The 27,632-nt window shown below is 35.4% G+C and overlaps 1 protein-coding gene across 1 annotated transcript; it reads left to right on the forward strand.

Annotated features, from left to right (window-relative positions):
* The first annotated feature begins 1,997 nt into the window (after window positions 1-1,997).
* On the forward strand, window positions 1,998-27,632 carry aox6 (aldehyde oxidase 6). The gene is made up of 35 exons (XM_059544181.1): window positions 1,998-2,160; window positions 2,427-2,484; window positions 2,976-3,072; window positions 3,284-3,392; window positions 4,383-4,509; window positions 4,589-4,650; window positions 5,020-5,103; window positions 5,533-5,613; window positions 5,846-5,990; window positions 6,117-6,209; window positions 8,373-8,524; window positions 10,481-10,574; window positions 11,141-11,250; window positions 11,326-11,510; window positions 12,033-12,195; window positions 12,274-12,363; window positions 12,625-12,794; window positions 14,364-14,490; window positions 14,594-14,716; window positions 14,808-14,904; window positions 16,662-16,786; window positions 17,615-17,748; window positions 17,890-17,981; window positions 18,071-18,153; window positions 18,321-18,512; window positions 18,990-19,217; window positions 19,309-19,404; window positions 19,474-19,602; window positions 19,756-19,830; window positions 20,265-20,317; window positions 20,507-20,621; window positions 20,720-20,785; window positions 25,052-25,240; window positions 26,886-27,053; window positions 27,184-27,632. The coding sequence occupies exons 1-35, from the start codon at window positions 2,107-2,109 to the stop codon at window positions 27,238-27,240; spliced, it is 4,023 nt and encodes a 1,340-aa protein (XP_059400164.1). The 5' UTR covers window positions 1,998-2,106; the 3' UTR covers window positions 27,241-27,632.

Genomic DNA, 27,632 nt, shown 5'->3' on the forward strand with positions numbered 1-27,632 from the left:
ATGTACAATGTAACCTCAGTAGATCTGCTCTGTACACTGAATTGATGCTGTGTAATGAGTCTTCACAAATAATTGTCATGCTACACTGCTACTTAGCTTGATACTGTGAGAGATATGCTACTGTGCTAATGTCATGCTTGTGAGCAATGTAATTGCTACTTGTGACAATGATTCAGAGACATATTTTAGCGAGGTTAGCTACGTAAGTGGTGTAGTGCAGTGGCTAAAATTCAAAGTAGTAAAAGAACAGTTGCTAAAGTGAGCCATTAGTCATGATTGTCAAGAGATCGAAGACCCTTGGTCATGTTGAGTCAAAGTAAACATTCCATTAACGTGATTAGCAATGTGCAACCTTGAGTCTAGCTTAACCTTTTCCACTGTCCCTCAACCTAAGTCAACGCCTTAGCACAGAACTACTCATTAACCCTTGGACTAATACAACACAAACAAAACTACTTCTTTTAGAAAGAAATGAACCATTATAACACACGTACAACAGACGTGTTTGCTCATCTGATTCGTCTATAGGATGTTTCCTATCAGATGTCAAATAGATGTTTAGAAGATGTCTTTAAGATGGTTATGTTTTAGAATGTAGCTTAAAACTGAGATTTTAAAGATGTCTATCATATGTTTGTACACCACAGATGCTTCCAGGTGAAGTGATTTTTAACAGACATTAGAGACATTTTCTTGACATCTGATAGGAAACGTCTTTTATACATATTGCAGAGCATAGACTCAAGACAAAAATCTGTTTTGCAGATGTAAATGCAGATATCACATAGACATCTCAGTGATATCCTACATGTTATCAGGGTGAGTGACATAATTTTGCCTTTAACGCCTTTGTGTGTGAGCGGTTGAGTTTGTTGACATGTTTTTCTCAGTGGTGTCTCTTGTTGTGTAGCTGCATATGTGCACGTTTTGAATGTGTGTTAGCATTTTAGCTTATCCTGAATGCCTGTGGGGCGAGATTTCTGACTGTGTCGTGTATTGACTTGTAGGGGTTCCCTGATCACATTTCACAGGGGGTCGCAGCAGGGTTCCTGTATGTGTGAGTGTGTGTTCTATTCCAACAGCCTCGGAAAACAGAGACGGTGGAAAAACTCAATTTACTGTCATTCTTCAGCTCATTAACTGTGAAAATACATTTCTATCTCTTGTGTATGTGTTTTCATATAGTTTAAAATGTGGTGTCTACAAGTGGGAAAAAAACAAAATGACACTGAAATACTGTATTAGTCTTTTTTGTTAAATGTATGGATGATTCTGGATAAATTTAACTTTCTGTACAGCCGGTTATTGTAGTTTTATTATTATTATTTTTGCTTCTACTGCCATCTAGTGGTCAGATGCGTTAATTGCGCTTCGGTTTCTGGCGCCATCTTATGGCCAGATTTAAAAGTTTCATTTATGCCTCTGGCGCCATCGTGTGGTAAATATAGACAAATAAAATAGAAAACTTTTAAAAAGCACATTTAAAAACCTGTCAGCTAGACAAATCCAAACGAAAACGAAATATTCAGTGACAGAGAGCCACTGAAAAGTGATAAAGGAAGCACCTTTGCTCAAAAGTCGAGTAACATAAAAACATTCAAACGGAGTATTACTGAATAGATCGAGACCTTTCTGTTCTAAAACGCCTCATCATTTAAATCTAATAATTTTGCGAATTTGTATTTGATTTGAAAATAATATAGGTAATGTAATCATTATTTATTAAAGGTTTGTTAAAATGCACTAGTAGTCTCAAACTTCTGTAATTGGTTCAGTCGGTCAGCGATGAGAAAAGCAACAGATTACACGTGAAATCGTCTGTTTCGTGTTTGGTAAGTTAGTTTAGACCAGAATGAGTGTATTTCGACATGAATAGCATTGAGGAAAAACAAAAACAAAACAAAACAAAAATTACAGATGAAATTAATGATTTAATCGAATGAACTGATAACTTTATAACTTGCAGTCAGAAGCTCCGCCTTTTCCTAACCCAGTTTCTATTTCGCAATTTGCAGAAGAATTTTCTCAGTTTTGGCGGAGATCTCAGAGGAGTTCCAGACTGCAGATTTGCCTCAGTTTGTTTGTGTTGGACATAAGAGTGAGAATATGGCCGAACAAACCATGAGCGATGGCTTGATTTTCTATGTCAACGGCGAGAAGGTGATTAATTTCTCATGCATATCATCTGCAGAAACTCTTTGAGCAAGTGTATCCTGATCATGTGTTTGTTGTTAGATTTATGGTTGTGATGTTCACAGTTCAGTCCTTATAGTTCTGCATAGAACATAGGCTAACATAGATAAAAATAAACTAAAAAAAAACCTAGAGACAGCGATTATAATATATATAAGACATATATAATATATAAGACATTTTAAATTATCTGCATAACCTGAATGTGTTTTGCATATGCTTCTATTTAACAGATAACTGAGAAGAATCCAGACCCCGAGACTATGTTGCTGTCTTTTTTGAGGAAGAACTGTATTGTTTTAAACGTTCTAATAAATATTCAAATATTTAAGCTTGATTTATTTTCTTACATAAAAATTACATTATAATTTCTCTCTAAAATCTCTCTCTTTTTTGTAAGAAAATAAATTAAAATATGTATTTGTATGTCTATATATATATATATTGTGTGTGTGTGTGTGTGTATATATATATATATTACATAATCTCCTCTGGAAAGGAGATGTTATGTAGTTAACATTAACAAATCTTATCTCTATAAATATATAATCATAAAATGATATATATATATATATATTATATATTTATATATTTATAGAGATAAGATTTGTTAATGTTAACTACATAACATCTCCTTTCCAGAGGAGATTATGTAATTACAAATATTACTTGGTTAATTTAACTGTGGTTTAGTTTTGTATTTTGAATCTCTCTCTCTCTCTCTCTCTCTCTCTCTCTCTCTCTCTCTCTCTCTGTGTGTGTGTGTGTGTGTGTGTGTGCAGTGCGGTTGACAGGCACTAAGTACGGCTGTGGTGGAGGAGGATGTGGAGCCTGTACTGTCATGGTGTCCAGATATGACCCTCAAACCAAGAACATCAAGTATTTTATTCACTCTCTCTTTCTCCTTTCATTATATTTATACAAATCAAACTTAAATTCGATGTTATTTTTTTAAGTCAGATTCCTTATTTTTCACAAGGAAGATTTGAACATGCTGCTAATATCTGTACACTTTTGTTGCTATAATTAGTTTTTGTTATGCAAATCTGCTAAAAATCTGTATTAAATGCTTTTTTTCTTCCCTGGCCAGTCATTGGTCTGTCAATGCCTGTCTGCTTCCTGTGTGCCAACTTCACGGAGCAGCTGTGACCACCGTTGAAGGCATTGGAAGCACCAAAACCAAATTACACCCAGTGCAGGTAACAGATTCACATTAGAATCTATATTATGCCCTGTCCAGATTATGAGACATTAATCTTCAATCCAGATTAATATATTAGATTGCTGTCAATTCAAATATGATTTTATGATAAAGATTACATTCAGTCCGGATTATGAGATTAAATGATCGATCATGACTTGATTTTCTCTTATTCATCCCTGCGTTTAGGTCAGTGATGTAATTTAATGAAAAATCCCGTTTTTATTTCAACATAATTAAAATTATTTTTATGTATTATAATAACGATGAATTATATATAAATCATATTTATGCTAGTAAAAAATTTCATGTGGTGTGACTCAAAAACAATTAATTAAAAAATCGTGTATGCATAATCAGTGTAATATCTGTGGACAATGGTAAATGTTGCACATGTAAAATATAAATAAAATATATATTAAATAAAATATGATAAAATATAACTGTAATTTATAATTATAATTGCAAGTCTGATGAATAATTAAAGCATAACATTTTTTGTTATCATGCTAAATATTAAATTATATAATATATATATATATATATATATATATATATATATATATATATATATATATATGTATATGTGTGTGTGTATGTATATATATATATAAAATATTATACAATTATATATATATATATGTATATGTGTGTGTGTGTGTGTGTGTGTATGTATATATATAAAATATTATACAATTTTATATATCTCTCTCTCTCTCTATATATATATATATATATATATATATATATATTTTTTTTTTTTTTTTTTACATTTTATTATAATTGAAATATGTATAGTTACTTTTTTATGTAAGTAATATAATAGTAGTCATTATTAAATAATATTTTAATATGTGGTATGACTCCCCAAAAACAATGACATTGATGTTTGTAACGATTAAGTAAAAAAAAAAAATAATTAAAAATAACACACAGATTTTCAGTATAATATTATTGTGCATCGTTGACAGTATGTTTTCTTCATCAGGAGCGTATAGCAACGGCTCATGGGTCTCAGTGTGGGTTTTGTACTCCTGGGATGGTGATGTCCATGTACACATTGCTTCGAAATAACCCACAGCCCACCATAGAGGACGTGACCGAGGGTCTCGCCGGTACAATGCCACATACACCATCTTAAATACACAGAAAAAGACTTTCAATCATGATCAAACATGACTGTTCTTATTGCAGGTAATTTATGCAGATGCACAGGGTACCGGCCCATCGTTGATGGCTACAGAACCTTCTGTGAGGTGAACAGCAGTCGTCTGGATTCATCCTTAACTTGATTCGTTTCAGCTGCTGAATCATGTGGCACTCATCTGGCATGGCATTTCAGATCCTTTATGGATTTGTTCCGAACTGCCCAACCGTTCCCATTTCAGACTATGTCTAATATTCTCCATTTATCTCAAAACCTCCCTTTATGATTCTGCATATTTTGATAGTGGTTTTCTTTCTTTTTTTTTTTTTTTTGGTCCATGCTTGAAATTTTTGGGATTCTGGGAATTAAAATGAGACTTCTACAACGTGACAGTCAACTAAACTATAAATGAAACTGATCTGACATTTGTATATCATTTATGTATGTATTTATTATTTTTCACTTTTTCTGTTTATAGAGTGAAAACTGTTGCCAGTTAAATGGCTTCGCATGCAATATGGCGAATGGAAATGAAAACGGATCTGTGGAGCCCATAGAGAATGTGAGTTTTTTTTATCTTGACTATTGCACACACTTTAAAATAAATAATATTTTCCATATAGAGAGTGTTTTTACTGAGAAATTAATATATAATAAGTAATGTTGTTATTAAATATATAATGAGATATTATTTTTATAATAAGAAAAATATATAACAAATAATTACATTATTATTTGTATCAGAAATTATATATATTATATAAGATTTAATCTCAGTTCATTTTAATTGTTATTTAATTTGTATGATAAAATAAAAATGTAAAATAATAATAATAATTAATTTAATTACGTGATTAAATTTTTATACATTTTTAAAAGGTGTTTGTGCAAAGTGTCTTATGTGATCTTAGTGTGTGGTGTATATATATAATATATTGATACACATATAATAAATATTACATAAATTAAATTACATTTTTGTGTTTATTAGGAAAAACCAGAACTTTTTAGTAAAGAAGACCTGCTTCCTCTCGACCCGACCCAGGATCTGATCTTCCCCCCTGAGCTCATGGTTCGTCAGCTTATTCAGAATAGATCATTTGACTTCACTCAAAGGAGGTTATGCAATGATGACTATGAGATTTTAAATTAAGTTTAATGTTTAAGCAAGGTCTAACAAGTTTGTTATTCATTCTATTTTAGGCTTTGATAAGCTGCCTGTCGGAAGGTCAGATGTTGTTATCAGCTCAACAGCATATTTAGATGTGGTGTAATCATGGTCTATTCTGCTTTTTGGTGTTTAGAGATTGGCAGAGGTCAAGGACCAAACCACTCAGAAGTTTTGTGGGAAGAGAATGACCTGGATCAGCCCTGGATCTCTTGATGGGCTGCTCCAGCTGAAGGCTGATTACCCACAAGCCCCTATTGTCATGGGCAACACCAACATAGGTTGTGTATTGGCAAGTCAGGCCAAACCTAATAAACTCCAATGGAGTGACATTTACCCCATTGTTGTTTAATAAGTCTTTCTTTTTGGAATACATGTGAATAATTGTATTTTATTTTACTTTACAGGCCTAGATATGAAGTTCAAGGGTATTTTCCATCCTGTAATAATATCGCCAACACAAGTGCCAGAACTGTTCAAGATCACACAAAAACCAGAGGGTATGTGTGTTTTTGCATATGAGCAGATTTTACTGTTCACAAGGGCAGGTTATTTTTTATTTTTTTTTCATTATTATTATTAAGCATTTTATATACCATAATACACTTCTATTTATTTATTTTTTGAATTAGATTTCTATATACTCGGTTTTCATCTTAATTTTAGATTTAGTTTCAAATGTTTATTTTAATCAGAGTTTTTATATATATTTCTAGCTTTTTTTCCCCCATTTTTAGTTTACATGCATATATATACGCACACGCACACACACACACACACACACATATATATATATATATATATATATATATATACAATGAAAAAATTAAGTTTAAGTTTTGTAAGTTTATTTTGCAAGTAATATATTAATTCAGGTTTTTTTGTTCAATTATCAGAAACAATTTTAATATTTTTAATTAATAGCAACACTTCACATGCAGACAGAATCTATGAAAATATTGCCCAAGAATAGCAACTTGATGAAATCTTATGGATACGTCACAACAATGAATAAATACTCAGAAATCAATTCGAAATCTAACAGTGCCGAAAGTCAAATTTAAAGAGTTCACCCAAAAATGAAAATTATGTCAGTACTTACTCACCCTCAAGTTGTTCCTCTTTTTTCCTCTTCTACTGAACAAAGACGATATTTTGAAGAATGTTGGTAAGCAAACAGTGGCTGGTAGACATTGACTTCCACAGCATGGAAAAAAAAAAATGCTATGGAAGTCAATGAGTTTGAGTTTGAGTTTATTAGTTTATAATAACGTGGACAATCCCTTTTAATGAAAAGAGCAGCTTTAGCCTCTACGGCCAATTTCCAGCTGTAGTTCCCGGCCAGTTGTTAAAAGGCATACAACAAATAAAAAACAATACAATTATATTTACAACAGGGATAAGCAAGATGGAATAAGACATACAAACATGTGGCACACAAATGAGACAAGCACAAACAAACAAGCAGAAATTGCAAAGGCATATAAGCAGTTCATACATTAAAACAGTACAAAGCAACATACACGATAATAACACAGACAAAACCTAACATTGAAACAGACAGCAGAAAAATCTAATGGCAGCAGCATGACCATGTCATGTCAAATACACATCACAACTTTCAGATTAATGTATGCAGTTATAATTGTCGGACAGCCAGTTTTTAAGGTGTGTAGCAAAGGTGGAATATGTATGTATGTCTTTAATTATAGTGGGCAGTGAGTTCCAGTTTTGTATTGCTGTAACAGAAAACGATAATTGACCAAATGTGCTTTTCCTGAATGGGATTAGAAGGTCACCTCGTGTGGTGCTTCTAGTGATCTGACTGCCATTATTACGTCGGATTACAAATGAATTAAACGGAGCAGGAGCGGTATTATGCAAAATTTTGTAGACCAGGCAGATGTTTTTATATTTGATAACATCTTCCCAGCTTAACAGTTTATGGTTTTTAAGAATAATGCAATGATGTGAACTGTTAGGCTTCTGGTCCAGAACTCCAGAACTCCAGTTTTTTTTATAAAGAAACACTAATGGCTTTAGTGATAAACTGTTAGTTTGTCCCCAGCTTGTCAGACAATATGTTAGATGTGACATAATCATGGCATCCATAAATAATTTGGCAGCATTAAAAGTAAGTACATTTCTAATATATCTAAAAAAGCTGAACTTGACCCTATTGCATACTTTCTTAATATGTGCTTTAAAAGAGAGATTAAAGTCAATAATGACGCCCAAATACTTAAATTGTGTCACAATACTAATGTTTTTTGACCTAAAATCGTTATATTTGGCACAATGTTACATTGTCTTTTTGTAAAAAACATTCCCACAGTTTTGTCTAGATTTAGTTGAAGGCATGAACAATTTAGCCAATTGGTGATCTTATCCATAGGTATAGTCAGTTTGGCAGCAGCCAGATGTTTTGTCTTGGCATGCGCATAAATTACAGTGTCGTCTGCATACATTAATGTATTGATATCAAGGCATCATTGATATGAATGGCTACCATCACTGTTTAGTTACCAACATTCTTTAAAATATATTTTAAGTTTTGAAAACCATTGAAGGTGAGTAAATAATGGCATAATTTTTGGGTGAACTACCTCTTTAATAAAAGAGATATTATGTAAGAAGTATTAATGAATGGTTTGTATTTGTAGGTGTGTGTGTTGGAGCCGGATGCAGTATGTCGGTTCTGAAGAGCGTGTTGGAGAGAAGTATAAATGATTTTCCACCGGAGAGTACGAACATGTTTCAGGCTCTGCTGCAGCAGATAAAGCTTGTGGGAGGACAACAGATCCGAAACGTGGCTGTAAGTGTAAACAAACCCTGAACAACTTTCGCTGCTCTTTCACTCGCTCTGTATTGATTGTATTCTATGCAAAGAAGGCCAAGAATCCCAGAATGCACTGCAATGACTTCATTGAAAAAAACAACTGCTGAGCAGCATATATATATATATATATATATATATATATATATCTACATATATATATATATATATCTACATATATATATATATATATATATATATATATAATATATATATATGTATATATATATATATATATATATATATATATATATATATATATGTGTGTGTGTGTGTGTGTGTATATATACAGGTCCTTTTCAAAAAATTTGCATATTGTGATAAAGTTCATTATTTTCCATAATGTAATGATAAAAATTAAACTTTCATATATTTTAGATTCATTGCACACCAACTGAAATATTTCAGGTCTTTTATTGTTTTAATACTGATGATTTTGGCATACAGCTCAGAAAACCCAAAATACCTGTCTCAAAAAATTAGCATATCATGAAAAGGTTCTCTAAACAAGCTATTAACCTAATCATCTGAATCAACTAATTAACTCTAAACACCTGCAAAAGATTCCTGAGGCTTTTAAAAACTCCCAGCCTGGTTCATTACCGCAATCATGGGTAAGACTGCTGGCCAGAAGGCCATCATTGACACCCTCAAGCAAGAGGGTAAGACACAGAAAGAAATTTCTGAACGAACAGGCTGTTCCCAGAGTGCTGTATCAAGGCACCTCAGTGGGAAGTCTGTGGGAAGGAAAAAGTGTGGCAAAAAACGCTGCACAATGAGAAGAGGTGACCGGACCCTGAGGAAGATTGTGGAGAAGGACCGATTCCAGACTTTGGGGGACCTGCGGAAGCAGTGGACTGAGTCTGGGGTAGAAACATCCAGAGCCACCGTGCACAGGCTTGTGCAGGAAATGGGCTACAGGTGCCGCATTCCCCAGGTCAAGCCACTTTTGAACCAGAAACAGCGGGAGAAGCGCCTGACCTGGGCTACAGAGAAGCAGCACTGGACTTTTGGACAAATTTTGCATGTTATTCGGAAATCAAGGTGCCAGAGTCTGGAGGAAGACTGGGGAGAAGGAAATGCCAAAATACCTGAAGTCCAGTGTCAAGTACCCACAGTCAGTGATGGTCTGGGGTGCCATGTCAGCTGCTGGTGTTGGTCCACTGTGTTTTATCAAGGGCAGGGTCAATGCAGCTAGCTATCAGGAGATTTTGGAGCACTTCATGCTTCCATCTGCTGAAAAGCTTTATGGAGATGAAGATTTCGTTTTTCAGCACGACCTGGCACCTGCTCACAGTGCCAAAACCACTGGTAATGGTTTACTGACCATGGTATTACTGTGCTCAATTGGCCTGCCAACTCTCCTGACCTAAACCCCATAGAGAATATCTGGGATATTGTGAAGAGAAAGTTGAGAGATGCAAGACCCAACACTCTGGATTCATTCTTGATTACTTGATTACTTGATTATTTATTATTCTATCATCTTGATTACTGAAAAAAGTTTTATTATTTATTATAAGTTAAATTAATAAATGAACTACATTTATTGTTCATAAAATGCATTATTATTATTATTATTATTGTTGAGGTTAATTTTTTTAAATTGCCAAATTGTCAGCTGTCCAAATTTAATTCAATTTAAGTTTATAGCGCTTTTTACAAAACAAATCATTGAAAATCAACTTTACAAAAAATTAAGTTTCTACAATATTTAGTAGTAGCTTATCCGTGGTGACTGTCAGTCAATGTACATATGGTAGAGATGTACGGAAAAATCAATTAAAGATGTAATCAAACAGACGATGAACACTATTAACAGCAATTATTATATGTTTAAATCGAACTAATAGCAAAATTTGGTAGTTCTTGAAGTAGTTTACACTTTATTTTGCTTACATATTATTTATATTTTATGTTTGTTGACATATGTAGACATTGGGCGGCAATATTGCAAGCGCATATCCAAACTCTGACCTGACCCCCGTCTTAGCTGCTGGAAGATGCACTCTAGTGGCACTTTCTAAAGGTGACCAAACTTCCTATAAATGTATAATATTTTAGAGTTAAATTATCAGTGTTAAATTACCGTATTTTTCGGACTATAAGTCGCACCTGAGTATAAGTCGCATCAGTCCAAAAATACGTCATGACGAGGAAAAAAAAACATTTAAGTCGCACTGGACTATAAGTCGCATTTATTTAGAACCAAGAACCAAGAGAAAACATTACCGTCTACAGCCGCGAGAGGGCGCTCTGTGCTGCTCAGTGTAGACTACAGGAGCACTGAGCAGCATCCCTGGCAGTATAGAGCGCCCTCTCGTGGCTGTAGACGATAATGTTTTCTCTTGGTTCATTTCTCTCGGTTCATGTCAAATTAATTTTGATAAATAAGTCGCCCCTGACTATAAGTCGCAGGACCAGCCAAACTATGAAAAAAGGTGCGACTTATAGTCCGGAAAATACGGTATTAGTGTTAAGTTATCAGTGTTAAATTATGTTTAATATTTCACACTGCAGAGCACAGCTGAAACTGCTCTGCAGTGCTCACATTTTGCATTAATTCTCACTTTTCTACCCAAATATTCATTACAGATGGTCGAAGGAGGGTGCCTATCGATAAAGATTTTTTCCTTGGATTTGCAAAGACAATCCTACAGCCAGATGAGATAGTGTTATCCGTTTTCATTCCAGCTACAAGACCGGTAAGAAACGAACCGTTGGCTAGTTTCAGTGCTTTTCACATTGTTTGCAAAACTATTATGTTTTGTTTTCCCCAGAACGAGATCGTCCATGCCTTCCGTCACGCTCCACGTAAGGAGAGCGCTCTAGCTACGGTGAATGCTGGGATGCGTGTTTGGTTCAACGAGAGCTCAAATGTAGTAAAGGAGATCAGTATTTATTACGGAGGAGTGGGAGCCACCATCCTCAGCGCTGACCGCGCATGTCAACAGATTGTAGGAAGGTATATGTTGTTATTGTTATTATAATTTTTTTTCCTTTGGAATTAGAGTATTAGTAAATCAAAGTAAAATTTTAATTGTGAAATACTTCAGTTGTTTTTTTTTATTAGATTTTTTTTTGCAGAACTTTCTCTGGGAATGGAGTAAAAGTTAAATTGTCTAATTCTTTGCGTTGTTTTTTTAATTACCTTTTTTGAATTTGGGGTAAAAGTTAATTTGGTGAATAATTTGCGTTTTTTTAAGCTTGTTTTGAGTTGCTTTTCTCTTTGAATGGAGTAAATGGAGTAAATGATGAGTTGTCTAATGCTTTGCGTAATACTTTGCTTTTTTTTTGGTTGGTTGCATTTCCTCTGGGATGCAAAAAAAAGATTTGTTATCTAATGGTTTTTGTTTTAGTTTTTTGTGTGGTTTTTGTTTTTAATTTCCTCTGGTATTGGAGTAAAAGTTGCATAATAGGTTGCATTGTTTTTTGAGTTGCTATAGTTTGCGTTGTTTCTGCTTTAATTTTTTTTTCTTTCTTGAAGGCCTTGGGAGGAGGCGATGTTAAGTGATGCGTACAGCACGCTGGTTGATGAGATCAAACTTGGGCCGTCAGCACCAGGCGGCAAAGTTGATTTCCGCAGATCCCTGACCTTGAGCTTGTTTTTTAAATTCAACCTGCTCGTCCTCCAATATCTGAAAGAAAAAGTATGAACCACTTTAGGAAATCAATATGACATGGAGTTTTAATTTGTTTACCCATTTTTTGTGTGTGTCTTTTTACAGGATGTCACTCAGGGGGAAATACCCCAAAAGATGCAGAGTGCAATTCAACCTCTTCCTAAACATATCCAGCCTGGCTACCAAGAGTTTCAGGTAGCACTATATGGTCTTTTGATATAGGCAAAATCATGGTCTCATGTTGCTCAAAAATTTGTGTTTGAATCCTGCTTGCAACATTCCCAAACCTGTTTCTTTTATCCTATTATTATCCTATTTATCCTTTTATCCTAACCTATTATTTCTTGTCTGTATCTGTCTCATGTTTTATTTTATTTTTTATTTAAAGCCAGCAAAAAGCAAAAAACACTGAACTTATAGAAGGTAAACAGCAGGTAGTGTGTTTTATGTGGGCAGAATGTCTTGGAGGGTCAGTCGGCTCAAGATCCGGTGGGCCGACCCATGATGCACCGGACAGCTCTTAGTCAAGCTACAGGAGAGGCCGTATACTGTGATGACCTACTGCGAACCGATGGTGAACTTTTCCTCGTGATCGTGACAAGCTCCAGGCCACACGCTAAGATCACGTAAGACAATTTGCACAAATACCTTTTAAAAATGTATAAAAAAATTTATTAATTAAATGAATTATTATTATTATTTTTTTTTTAACTTTTTTATTTTATCATACATATATTAAATTACAAATTAAAATGAATTCAGATTAAATTATGTTTTTATTTGTTTATTTATTGTCATGAAAATAGCTTTTGATGCTGATATGACATTGAATTTTTATTCATTTGTAGTCATACGTAAATATAGCCTACAATGGTGAAATTTCAATAAATATTTTTCATTGTCATGAATATAGCCTTGAATACTGATATGTCAATGATATGTCATTCATTCATTCAGTCAATGATAATGTGGTAATAAATAAATAAATAAATACACTCACCGGCCACTTTATTAGGTACTCCTGTTCAATTGCTTGGTAACACAAATTGCTAATGAGCAAATCACATGGCGGCAGGCATCTAGATATGGTGAAGATGACTTGCTGAAGTTCAAACCAAGCATCAGAATGGTGAAGAAAGGGGATTTAAGTGACTTTGAACGTGGAATGGTTGTTGGTGCCAGACGGGCTGAACTAAGTTTTTTAAAAACTTCTGATCTACTGAGATTTTCAAGAACAACCATCTCTAGGGTTTACAAAGAACGGTCTGAAAAAGAGAAAATATCCAGTGAGTGGCAGTTGTGTGGATGAAAATACCTTGTTGATGTCAGAGGTCAGAGGAGAATGGGCAGACTGGTTAGAGATGATAGAAAGGCAACAGTAACTCCAATAACCACTTGTTACAACTAAGGTATGCAGAATACCATCTCTGAAGCAGATGGGCTACAGCAGCAGAGGACCACACCGGGTGCCGCTCCTGTCAGCTAAGAACAGGAAACGGAGTCTACAATTCAATTTCCAATAGAAGATTGGAAAAATGTTGCCTGGTCTGATGAGTCTCGATTTCTGCTGCAACATTCAGATGGTAGGGTCAGAATTTGGTGTAAAGAACATAAAAGCATGGATCTAGCCTGCCTTGTCTCAACGGTTCTGGATGGTGGTGGTGGTGTAATGGTGTGGGGGATATTTTCTTGACACCTAAGTATTGCTGCTGACCATGTCCATCCCTTTATGACTAAAGTGTACACATCTTCTGATGGCTACTTCCAGCAAGATAATGCACTATAATGGTTTTTTGAACATGACCATGAGTTCACTTTACTCAAATGGCTTCCACAGTCAATAGATCTCAATCCAATTGAGCAGCTTTAGGATGTGGTAGAACAGGAGATTCACATCATGGATGTGCAGCCGACAAATCTGCAGCAATTGCGTGATGCTATCTCTGAGGAATGTTTCCAACATCTTGTCCAATCCATGCCATGAAGAATTAAAGCAGTTCTTAAGGCAAAAGGGGGTCCAACCCAGTACTAGCAAGGTGTACCTAATAAGTGGCCAGTGAGTGTGTATGTATATATAAATATAACATTTATTTTATTTTATATGGTTGCTCACTACTGTGACACGAAATTGAAACCAGCAGTGGCACAAATTAGTAACTTCATACCTAAATGGTTGCATTTTCTTACCATCACAGTCATATTGACTTCAGTGAAGCTCTAAAGCTGCCCGGTGTGGTGGACGTTATCACTGCTAAAGACATACCAGGCAAAAGGTTCAGAACCTTTACAGGATATGACGAAGAACTGCTGGCTGTAGATGAGGTCTGTGTATTATTTAGTGTTTTTTTTTTATGTGAGGTATTTGTTTTAAGTATTAAAATTCCTCAAATTAAGGCACAATTTGGAATCTCTTCTTCATCCTCAGGTGACATGTGTTGGTCAGATGGTTTGCGCTGTGGTTGCAGATTCCAAAGCATATGCTAAACGTGGGGCAGCAGCAGTGAAGGTCAGCTATGAAGATCTGCAGGATCGCATCTTCACTGTGGAGGTGAGAAGAAATAATCCAGCTGCTCTCATTTTTATTCACACCTAACTGTATATTCTGTTCTTATACACCTGCTTTTGGATCTTGTTTTCAGGAAGCTATCGAAAAAGAGTCTTTCTTCCTACCCAGGAGACAGATTGAGCGAGGAGATGTGGAAAAGGGTTTGAGAGAGGCTGAACATGTGTATGAAGGTAAGATTGTGCACTTTTGCCCCGTTTCCACCGCAGGAACTTTACCCAGGAACTAGGGACTTTGGCCTGGTCCTCGGTGTGTTTCCACCGCAGGAACCAGGAACTAAACAAAGTTCCAGGTAAAAAAAATGCCCCTCAGAAAGTCCCTGCTGGCGAGGTGGTACTTTTTCAAAGTTCCGGAACTTTCGGGGGCGGGGTTTGGGCGCTAAACATCCTGAGTTCACGCAGCATTTGTTGAGTTCAACCACCATTAACCGGATCAACATTTTCAAAATATTACTGTTATTGTGTCATGAAATGTAATTTTAAAAGTATTTCAGGCGAGAATGTAGTTGTTTAAAACTCAAATCTGTGGTTTATTTATAAAGACAGCGCCTATTTAAAAATGTGTTTCGCCGATCTCAGAGACGGTGAGCTCCACGCGATCAGCGAGAGCTCAGTCCCCATGTATCCGCAGAGAAGCAGCCTCACCTCGGCTAGACCTTCTGATATGTGCCGCTGGCACTGATGTCTCTTTAGTGGTTAAACATAAAATATAATTCGTTTTGGGTAAATCTAACAGGTTATCTTTGGTCTGTATTCAATGTATCTATATGTTAAAATTAAAATAAAAAAGGCGAATCTATATAATATTTAGTTTCATTGTAATGGCTGTATATACACATATCCCTGAACTAAGTACATTTCTGCAGCTGTTATTATGTTTAAATGAAAACGAAAGGAGGCAGTGGTATTTGATATCCGATTTCGTTTTATTGTAAATATACTGAGAGGAAAATTCCAGTAGCCATGGTCAGCTGAGTTCAAGCAGCATTTATTCGGATCATTTTCAAAAGATTAGTGTTATTGTGTCATGAAGTGTAATTTTAAATGTATTTCAGGCGAGAATTTAGTTGTTTAAAACTCAAATCTGTGGTTTATTTATAAAGACAGCGCCTATTTTCGCCGATCTCAGAGACGGTCAGCTCCACGCAATCAGCGGGAGCTCAGTGATCATCTATCCACTGAGAAGCAGCCTAACCTCGGCTAGACCTTCTGATGTGTGCCGCTGGCTCTGATTTCTCTTTAGTGGTTAAACATAAAATATAATTCAGCTGCGGGGTAAATGTAACAGGTTTTCTTTGGTCTGTATTCAATTTATCTATATGTTAAAATGAAAATAAAAAAGGCAAATTTATATAATATTTTGTTTCATTGTAATGGCTGTATATATATATATATATATATATATATATATATATATATACATATCCCTGAACTAAGTACATTTCTGCAGCTGTTCTTATGTTAAAATGAAAACGAAAGGAGGCAGTGGTATTTGTTTTTTATTTATTATAAAAAATTTATAATTATTTTTATTGTAAATATACAGAGAGGAAAATTGCAGTAGCCATGGTCAGCTGACTGAAGTTATTAAGTACGCTGCTGTTTACAGATTTACCGGACTTGCTAGTCGCGGACATCATACTCCAGAAAAGAATGCACAAAGTCTGAACTACCGAGGAGGATGCACGCCCAAAATCAGCGTACTTTGTATTGAGAAACGCGCGCAGAGCTACGTCACCAGTCTACTTGCCTAATCTTCCCGGTACTTTACACCGCGGTGGAAACGCAGAAAGCAACAGGTCTGGGGGGAAAAAAGTTCCTGGGAAAAAAAATTCCTGGTACAAATGTTCCGGGTAATTTCGGTGGGAACGCGGCATTTCTTTCAGATTACCTCAATCATGTTCTATAACATGGTTCTACATGCTTTATAGGAGAGATTCGGATTGGAGGACAGGAGCATTTCTACTTGGAAACACAGAGTTTTCTGGTCATTCCAGTTGGGGAAGAGAAGGAGATGAAAGTTTATTTGTCCACTCAGCACCCAGCATTTACACAAGTATGTTTAATATCTGCTCAGTTACACATAGAAATAGTTTTGAAACAAAAGTGTCCTTTAATTAATTTGGTTATTTTGCTTTAAATGTATATATTTTTTTATATTGTATTCATTGTATTAATTGCATTATTCTATATTTCACAGGATAAATGTACATGCAAAAAAGTTTGTTAATTGTAGGAAGTCAGTAGCAGTATTTTTATTTTGTTTTGTTATTTATCGTAGTCAGATCCTTTGCAGGTCAAGGAGATTGTAACATAGGAGGCGTGACAGTGCAGTAGAGGATCCAAAAGCAAGGCTTTATTAAAATCGTGTTCAGACAAGCAGGATCAAAACACCAGCAAACAATAATATCCTAGGCACAGGCAAAAGGGTAATCCAATACAAAGGCAATGGTCAGAGCAGGTGGTAAATAATCAAAAAAACAAGGCAAGGAACAAAAGAACAAAGAAGAGCACTACAGGCTTAACAATCATCAGCGGTGTGATTGTGTGTGTGTGTGCCATTTTTATAGTGTGTGACTGATGAGAGTCTGGTGACTTCTGCTGATAAGTGTGGGCAAAGGATTATGGGAAATGGAGTCTTGAGTTAATAGTAAAAGTCATGTATGGAGTCCCCTCTGGTGGAGATCATGGGCACTCCATTGGGAAATCGTAAGAGATAAACATGTAAAAAAACTAAAAGTTTGTTCCAATTCATTTTAAAAGTTAGCAGCTGAGGTTTTATTTAATTTAATTAATTGATTATTATTATTTATTTGAAAAAAAAAAATTCAGATCATGGATTTAAACGTGCAAGAAATATATGTTTTGTTCTAATCTGTTGTAGGAGTCAGTTGCTGAGACGCTGGGAATCCCATCCAATCGTGTTTCCTGTCACGTTAAGCGAATGGGTGGAGCCTTTGGAGGCAAGGTCACCAAAACCGCAATTTTGGCCTCCATCACTGCTGTTGCTGCTTGGAAGTGAGTCAAAATTAGTTGGACACTAACATCAGATTCATCATGATTATTTAAATTACAAATTAAATTTTGTATTTACCACATTAATACTTTTAACATGTAGAAGTTTGGCAAGTATAACACTTCCTTTCTCTCTCTGTTCAGGACTGGACGGCCAGTGCGATGTGTTTTGGAGAGAGGAGAGGACATGTTAATTACAGGAGGACGCCACCCGGTGTGGGGAAAATATAAGGCTAGTGCTTTTTCTAAACACTTAAGCTAATAACAGCTATTATCTAATCTGTAATCATGCAATTAATTTGCATATTTTTACTTTAACAGGTAGGCTTTATGAAGAATGGGAGGATAACAGCAGCTGATTTCCAGTACTATGCCAACGCTGGAAACGTAGTAGATGAATCCGTACTGGTGAGATGATTTGCCTTCCTGCTGGGGATCAAAATAGTGGTTTAAAAGTGGAAGCTACTTGTTCAGGGTGCTACTCTGTCCACTATAGACACCTGTGTGAAAGTCACTGGACAATATATAGTATGAAATGAACACTGTATCACTTTTATTATATATTTCTTTTGAAGGTGGCAGAGAAGATCCTCCTGCATTTTGATAATGCCTATAACATTCCTAACCTGCGTGGACGATCGGCAGCTTGCAAGACTAATCTTCCCTCCAACACTGCATTCCGAGGGTTCGGTGTGCCCCAGTGCATGCTGGTCGTTGAGAGTATGATTGATGATGTTGCACTCAAACTCAGCCGCCTGCCTGAAGAGGTCGGTGTCACTCAGTCACAAAATTGTCCCATCATTATGCAGTATAAATTCGTTATTATAGCCTTTGATGCTGATAGAAAATTCATATTTATGATTCATTCACTTATATATGCATTCAGCAGACGCTTGTATCCAAAGCGACTGACATTGCATTCAGGCTAGCATTTTTTTGCATGTGTTTCCTGGGAATCGAACCTACAACCTTGCGCAGCTAACCCAATGCTCTACTACTTGAGCCACAGGAACACTACTATTTACTGGCATTAATATAGCCTTTGCTGATATCGTAATTAATATTTATCTATTTGTTTGTTTATTGGAATCAATATAGCCTTTGATGCTGATATGTTAATGATTATTGATTGATTGTCATAAATAAAGCCTTTTCTGGGAAGGAGTAAATAAATAGTAAATCTAGTCTACTTATTTATTTTCATTTTCTCATCATTTGTGCTTTTGTCCATTTTATTTTTGCAGATCAGGGAGATCAACATGTACAAGGAAGTGTCCCTCACTCACTACAAGATGGAGTTTGACCCAGAGAATCTTGTCCGCTGTTGGAACGAGTGTATGGACAAAGCTGACTTCAGGCAGCGCCGGCACACCATCGATCTTTTTAATCAGCAGAACCAGTTCAAAAAAAGAGGAATCGCCATTGTGCCCATCAAATATGGCATTGGGTTTGCTGAGGGCTTCCTCAACCAGGTTACAATCTTCTTAAACATGCCACAGTGTCTATATTATTTTAAATGAATTCCAAATGACCTTTTGGTGTTTTTGTTTGTTTTTAACAAAGGCTGCCGCTCTCGTGCATATTTATAAGGATGGGTCTGTGCTAGTGAGCCACGGTGGGACGGAAATGGGCCAAGGCATACACACTAAAGTCCAACAGGTACCACTTCCTGAATGTATCTGTAAAGATTTCATCGTTTTTGGGCTAATCTCAGCGGTTTTCTCACAGGTGGCGAGTCGAGAGCTGAATATTCCTGCTGCTTTGATCCACATCTCTGAGACAAGCACACAATGCGTCCCGAATACCTGCCCATCTGCTGCGTCCTTTGGTACAGACGCTAATGGAATGGCTGTGAAGGTATCGAACACCAGATTTTGAAATGCTGTCTGGATGACATGATTTGTTGATCTTGAAAGATGTATTTATTTTGTCTAAAGGAGGCACATTTGAAGAAATCATAAAATATTATTAATGCATTATTTTTGGATTGTTCAAATAATACTTTTGCAGGATGCGTGTCAAATACTATACAACAGACTAGAACCAGTCAGAAAGAAGAATCCTAAGGGAACATGGCAGAACTGGGTAAAGTGGACAAACCGTTAAAGTTGTTGCTTTTTGATGCTTAAACATGTTTTGTGTGGATAGTACACATAGTTCGGACTTCAAAATCTGATAGAATCTGCCACGTTCAATACATTTCTGAAATAGTTGCACATTATTTGATTTGTATTAATAATTCTATATTAATATAATCTACAGTTAGGTAAATTTACTGTGTTATTTGGTGCAAGATTTAATTTCATTGTAATTAATTTTTTAAACATTTATAATTTGTGTTTTATTAAAATATGAAATTTTATATTTTTTATTATTATTATTTCATAATATCAGTATTGCTCCTTTTAATGAAAACAATAAGCTACTCAAAGCCACGTGTTACAGACCATTAAAAAAAAAATTATGATATATTTTATTTTTTAGATATTTAATGTTTATTTTATTTTTTGTCTTTAAAGATTACATCAGCATTTTTGGAGAAGATCAGTCTGTCAGCCACAGGATACTACAGGTAAACTGGCCAAATTTCATTTAAAAGGAGCGTTTTTGTTTTTTAAATGTACTTTGAGACATTAAAGTGGAAGTTGTTTGTCATCAGTGTGTTCTTCAGTGCATTATCAAAAAAGCAAACAAAGGCTTAAAACTAGACAAAACATTGAGTTTTTGTTTAATGTTTAATGAGAATTTTGTCTTTTTTCAGAGGTCATGATCTAGACATGGACTGGGAGAAGCAGGAAGGCAAGCCATATGCTTACTTCACTTATGCAGCGGGCTGCAGTGAGGTTGAACTGGACTGTTTGAATGGAGAGTATAGGGTAAATCCAAATATGATGCATGTGGCATGTACATTTTCTGCTATTTGTCTTGTCACTCATCTAAAACTAATCTGACATACTACATCTTTTCTTCATAGACCTTGAGGACAGATATTGTTGTTGACATGGGCAGAAGTATAAATCCATCCATTGACATTGGTCAGGTAAAGTGATCTCTACAATGATTCGTGTTTTTTTTTTATTGATTTTTCACAAACTACAAGTCACAATAGACAAAGACATATAAAAAATCCGTTAACTTGGATCTTAAGAAGATAAAAATAAGAACTAAATCAAATTACCAAAGATTCATCATATTGGTTGAAGTTCTCATCTTACAGAAGTGCATACGTTTTCATCCAAGAAAAGCAAACCGCACAATATTGGCAATCCCAGGGTCCAGATAATTTACAAACGGTTCCCATATTTTGTAGAAATGGTCCCTTTTTGAATTAATGATACAAGTAAGGTATTCCAGTGGTAATAGCTCCATTAACACTTTTTGCCATCCCTTCACAGAGGGGGCTTTATCAGAGGTCCACTGCAAAATAATGTTTTTCCGTGCTGAAAATGTCATGATTACACATTAAAGAGTCTTCTGTTAGCCAGAGAAGTTACCTTACTATCAGGCAGTCCTAGTAATAATGACAAAGGGTTTAAATCTAGATCCAAACTCAAAATCATTTGCATTTCTCAAAGTATTTCACACTAGTAATCCTGTATCGAGCGGCATGACCATAAACAGTGACCAGAGTACCAATTTCAGTCATACATTAAAACAAAACTAAAAAAATATTTTTAGCACCCTCCCAGACTTCCTCCCAAACATGATGTTTCCTCTCTTAACAGAAATTATTATTTTTTTATTAAACCCCATTGCCCATTAACAGAAGTGTTAGATACCCCTTGTGTCAGGTCCAAGAGTAAATATTGAGCAAAATATATGTATTTTTAATAATTGTAATATATTTTGTTCATAATTGTCATAAATTGTATTAAATGTAAACATAACTTTGTTTAGCATTATATTATATTGTATAACAGGACTCTAGACTAACTTTTCGCACTGGTGTGCCTACATTTATTTATTACACAAAAGTTAGGTGCACCCAAATTTTCGACCGTATTGCATTTAACAGAGCAGTTTACAAGGTTTTTTTTAATCACTGTCCATATAGGCAATATTACCTTGTAAATGATTAACTAACAATCTGGTCAACATAAAGTTCTTTATTTGAAGCACAATTCTTCAAGAAAGGTAACAAAAAAAAAGTGTTGGTGCTTAAAGTGCTTTACTGAGCTGAAATGTAAACTTAAAGATTTCCCTGGGTATTAAGACTTGTATAGCTTAGTATAACGTAAATTATGTCCTTACTAAAAATACGTAGAACCCATTAAAGATTTGTTATATTTTTTTTCAATCACATTTTTATACATATTTTGGACTAGGGGAGGCCCCATTATTCTGATGTAATATGGTTGCACTCTGCGAGATACTACTGCTACCTATTGCTGTTTTAACCACAACACAAGTCAGAATAGACAACTCTGAAAATAAAATACTGATATGATGACTATAGCTACTGAAAGAGCTTACATGTGATGATGGATATTAGTATAGGCTTAAACCAAATGCTGTATCATCGACTTTTCCCCACAAGGAGTCTAAACGCCCCGGATCTCAATGGAAATCCATGCTGAGAAACTCATCCAGCGGCCGCAGCATCATGATTAGCATCGGAATGTTTACATCCTAACAGGATGGTATAGCGTTTCTTGTCTCAGCCATTTGTAAGCTGTTTCAGTAGCTGTGGTCCACTAAAAACCTCAAAGGCTCTTTTTATCACATGGAAATCAGTGAAGTCTATATTGCTTCTCTTGTTGCCCTCCGACTGAAAATTACAACCCAAAGCCAAACGTATTTTATTTTCTTGAGTTGTGTATTCTGAGTTGTGTCACTGTAAAAAGTGCCAAGAGCTCGCCGAGTGCCATCATTTGACATCATTAACGCACAATGTACAAATGTTTTTTTTTTACATAACATACATCTATCGTGGGTTTTCTATTACATATTTCAAAAAGAGACATCATTTGTTATATTAAGCTATACATGTCTTAATACCCGGCGATCCCTTTAAAACATCAAGTGTTTTCAGTTATTCAAATTAAGCGTTTTAAGGGCTTCAAACTGAACATCTCATGGCTCAATGTCTTATGGACTATATCCTCCATTGCAGTCACATGACCCTTGGATGGCCAACTCCTGTAGTTTGGCCTTCTTGGTCTTTGGCCTTGGCTAAACCAGCTGGCCACACTCCCTCATGCAGCAAAATCTTCCAAACTTGGTCACTCAACACTAATTCTGATCAGATCTTCCACTGCGTCTGAATGAAGGGATGCTCTAGTGTCTGATTTGATAAGTCCCTAAACAGCTTATACTACTGTTTCAGCTATTAAAATAGTTCAGTTTTGTATGTAATAGCAAAGTAATTATTATTATTAATTTTTTTTTTATATATAAAGTTAATTTTAGAAAAATGCTTGGGGGATTTTTTGTTTGTTAAATGTAAGACAGACAGTGAGCCTATGTTTGATCAATTTAGCCTTCTCAAATCTTCACAACTTGCCTAAAAATAAATTCTATAGATATAAAACCGTTCAAGCATGTAACAATGTTTAAACGTTAAAGCTAGATAAATGTGTGCTATATCCAATAGTTTGTGCGGAGACACTTCAGGAAATGGAGGCAATGGCATGATTATTTACATTTTTTTTTCCCGGTGGATGCACCCTCATTTTTGCTTATAAGGGTAAGAGTAATGCATCATTCGTAACTGCAAAGTGTCTATTTCTATTTGTGTGCATTCCCAATATCAACAAAACTTTGTACTTTTATAAAATAAAGAAAACAAACATGATGCGCTTTCTGCAGTCTCGTCTTTAAAATGAGTTAAAAAATGCGACATGTCTCACAGACATGATAAATATATCTAAAGAAAACTTTAAATTACTACTTAACGAAATAAAACAAATCTAAAACAAAAACTCTTTCATACTAAACACTGTCGAGCCGCTCTCGACTGTCGCAGTAGCACAGTATTTTTACAATCAGTTCATAGTTGCAACATTAACGAGAGGCAACACAGGCGGGCAAGTAGGAAAAAGAAAAGATTTATTTAACAAAATAATATATTTAACAAAAGATAACCAAACCATCAGTAGTCAGTGTGAAGTATGAATGTCAGTAGTGAAGAATGCATGAGAGAGGACTGGAAGCTGAAGGTGTGCATGAATGTCAACACAAATAACAAAACCAAAAGGAGCCGCTCATTCAAGTGCCGTCACATCGTTGCGCGCTCCCCAGATCCACCATGCTGGAGCTCTTATAGGCCCAATGATGAGCCACAGGTGAAAAGACCACACCCCCACTAATGACATACTTAAAACTTAAAGCCCGAAGCCAGACTCAAGGGGTGTAAAAAAAAAAGTCGGTGCCTGTCGGGCTTGGGCTGAACGTTCTACATTTCAAAATTATTTGTTCTTCATTCTTTATTGACTTTTAGTTTTGTACCTCTACCTACTTAAACTTTGTAAGTTATTCGTTTTTTTATATTAGGCATATACAGGAGCATGGTGTATTTTTATTCCATTTGTTAATAAAAGTACTATGTTCTACGTTGTATTTTGTTGTTGCTTGAATTTAAAGCAGTTGATGCCGAATAGCCGCTACAAGTGAAAAGTAAAATGCACACGGTTCCTACACAAGCTATTTAAGCATAGGAAAGTGAGGGAAAGAGGAAAAACTCAAGCGAAGATTCATACGATACCCCCCTCCCCCACCACCACCACCACAGTGATATCAGTTTTACGGGGGTAGTCACACATCGATTAATCGGTGGAAAAAATTCCTAACTGCCACCCTAGGTTGCACGTGCGGCCAAATTGCTCACACTCTAGTGCCCTATATTATTTTGTATTATATTATATTATATTATATTATATTATATTATATTATATTATATTATATTATATTATATTATATTATATTATATTATATTATATTATATTATATTATATTATATTATATTATATTATACATATGGGCTATTGACCTAAATATACTCCCTTAGAAAATTTCTTTTTTAATCTTTTGTTTACCACAAAATGATTAAGTTGTTTTCAACATTGATAATGACTGTTTCTTGAGCACCTAATCATTAGAATGATTTCTGAAGGATCATTTAACTTGAGTAATGGCTGCAGAAAATTCTTCTTTTGCTGTCACAGGAATACCAATTACTTTTTTTCAAACATATTTAAATGGAAAACAGTTTATTTAAATTGTAGTAATATTTTGCAATATATCAAAATGTACAGTGTTATTGTTCACAAAAATACATATTCTTATACAATATTTATGTCTGTTTTAGATTGAGGGAGCATTCATGCAGGGTCTGGGTCTCTACACCATGGAGGAGCTCAAGTTTTCTCCATCTGGTGTTCTGTACACACGTGGACCAGGCCAGTACAAGATCCCATCCTTCTGTGACGTCCCTCTGAAGTTTAACGTCTACCTTTTATCCGGCTCATCCAACCCTCACGCCATCTATTCATCAAAGGTGATTCACTCATCTTCTCTTTATTATGGATATCTGCTACTGTACGATACTTAAGATAATTTAGATTTAGCCCGAGAGCTCTCAGTCCCTCCATTGAAACTGTGTGTACGGTATACTGGCCATGTCCAGAAAGGTAAGAAAAACATCATCAAAGTAGTCCATGTGACATGAGAGGGTCAGTTAGAATATTTTGAAGCATCGAAAATACATTTTGGTCTAAAAATAGCAAAAACTACGAACTTATTCAGCATTGTCTTCTCTTCCGTGTCTGTTGTGAGAGAGTTCAAAACAAAGCAGTTTGTCATATCCTGTTTGCGAACGAATCATTCGATGTAACCGGATCTTTTTGAACCAGTTCACCAAATCAAACTGAATCATTTTAAACGGTTCACATATCCAATATGCATTAATCCACAAATGACTTAAGCTGTTAACTTTTTTAATGTGGCTGACACTCCCTCTGAGTTAAAACAAACCCATATCCTGGAGTAATTCATGTACTCAAACAGTACATTGACTGAACTGCTGTGAAGAGAGAACTGAAGATGAACACCGAGCCGAGCCAGATAATGACTCGTTCACGAGTCACGAACCGGTTGCATCGTTTTTTTCACCAATAGTTCTTTCGGAAAGTTCGATTCAATAAACTGGTTGAAGAAAACGGTTCACCGGTTCTTTTTCGCTCGACGTAATGCCGTCATTGACAATGATTGCCCTTCATTCATGCCTTCGGTTTACCTGGGCTCATAACATTAGCACAGAATCAGTTCAGAATCAATCACCAAAGAATCAGTTTGGTTCAGACGCTCTGTGTGTCAGTCTGTTTCACGCTGAATCACACATGCGCAGTATCATCAGTTCATCGGTTCTTGAATCGGACACGTCTGACAGAAACAGTTCTTGACTCGTGAACGAGTCATTATCTTGCTCGGCTCAGTGTTCATCTTCAGTTCTCTCTTCACAGCAGTTCAGTCAGTGTACTGTTTGAGTACATGAATTACTCCGGGATATTGGTTTGCTTGAACTCAGAGGGAGTGTTAGCCACAATAAAAAATTTAACAGCTTAAGTCATTTGTGGATTAATGCGTATTGGAGACGCGAACCGTTTAAAACGAATCAGTTCGATTTGGTGAACTGGTTCAAAAAGATCCGGTTACATCGAATGATTAGTTCGCGAACCGGATATGACAAACTGCTTTTTTAAAAATTCTCTCACAACAGACCCGGAAGAGAAGACAATGCTGAATAAAGTCGTAGTTTTTGCTATTTTTAGACCAAAATGTATTTTTGATGCTTCAAAATATTCTAACTGGCCCTCTGATGTCACATGGACTACTTTGATGATGTTTTTCTTACCTTTCTGGACATGGACAGTATACCGCAAACACAGTTTCAATGGAGGGACTGAGAGCTCTCGGACTAAATCTAAATTATATTAAACTGTGTTCCGAAGGTAAATGGAGGTCTTACTGGTTTGGGATGACATGAGGGTGAGTTATTAATGACATAATTTTCATTTTTGGGTGAACTAACCCTTTAATATTGTACCCTAGTTATGATTTTTGTAATATTCTTACTGTTTTTCAAGATCTGCTCTAGAGTTAACATCACTGCAAATTAAAGCATTCTCATCCTCTTGTTTCAGGGAATCGGAGAGCCGACTCTTTTTCTGGGCAGTTCTGTATTCTTCGCTATTAAAGATGCTGTGACTGCAGCTCGAAAAGATGCAGGTTTAACTGGCCCCTTCCAGCTGAACAGCCCTGCCAACCCAGAGCGGGCATGTCTGGCTTGTGCCACACACTTCACAAAGATGGTATGAGAGTTACAGTAACACACTTGTGCTTTCCAAATCTAGATTAAATAAATACTTAAAAAAATCCTAATAAATACTTACTTTGATTGTTATAATTGATTTGTTTGAAATGATTGATTGTTTTCGGTAGGTTGCACAAAGTGAATCAACTTCTGGACCAGCTCAGCCGTGGGCTCTGAACATATGAAAACATCATAATCATCATCTTGTTATTACATTTTATTCTGATTTAAAGCTATTGAGTTGATCTTATCAAATCACACAACATTTATTATATTTATGTAGACATCAACAGTAATCCTGATTTAACATCCAACTATTACCAGATGTTTCCGGAATGATAAGTAATCTACTAAAGAAGTTCTGCATGAAATCATGTCTCAAGAACATTTTAGAGTTATTCACGCTTGTTGAGATACTTTAATTTTCATAAAATCAGTTCACTTAACATTTATGCTTAGACGTTAACAGCTATTATAACAAATGTGAATTAATCTACATCCTACAATTGCCTAAGCAAGTTCCTTGTTACTTTTATAAAACATTAACTGCATAATAAAAATATTAAAGAATGTAAAA

The sequence above is a fragment of the Carassius carassius genome, chromosome 48 (genome assembly GCF_963082965.1).
Source record: "Carassius carassius chromosome 48, fCarCar2.1, whole genome shotgun sequence".
NCBI lineage: Eukaryota > Metazoa > Chordata > Actinopteri > Cypriniformes > Cyprinidae > Carassius > Carassius carassius.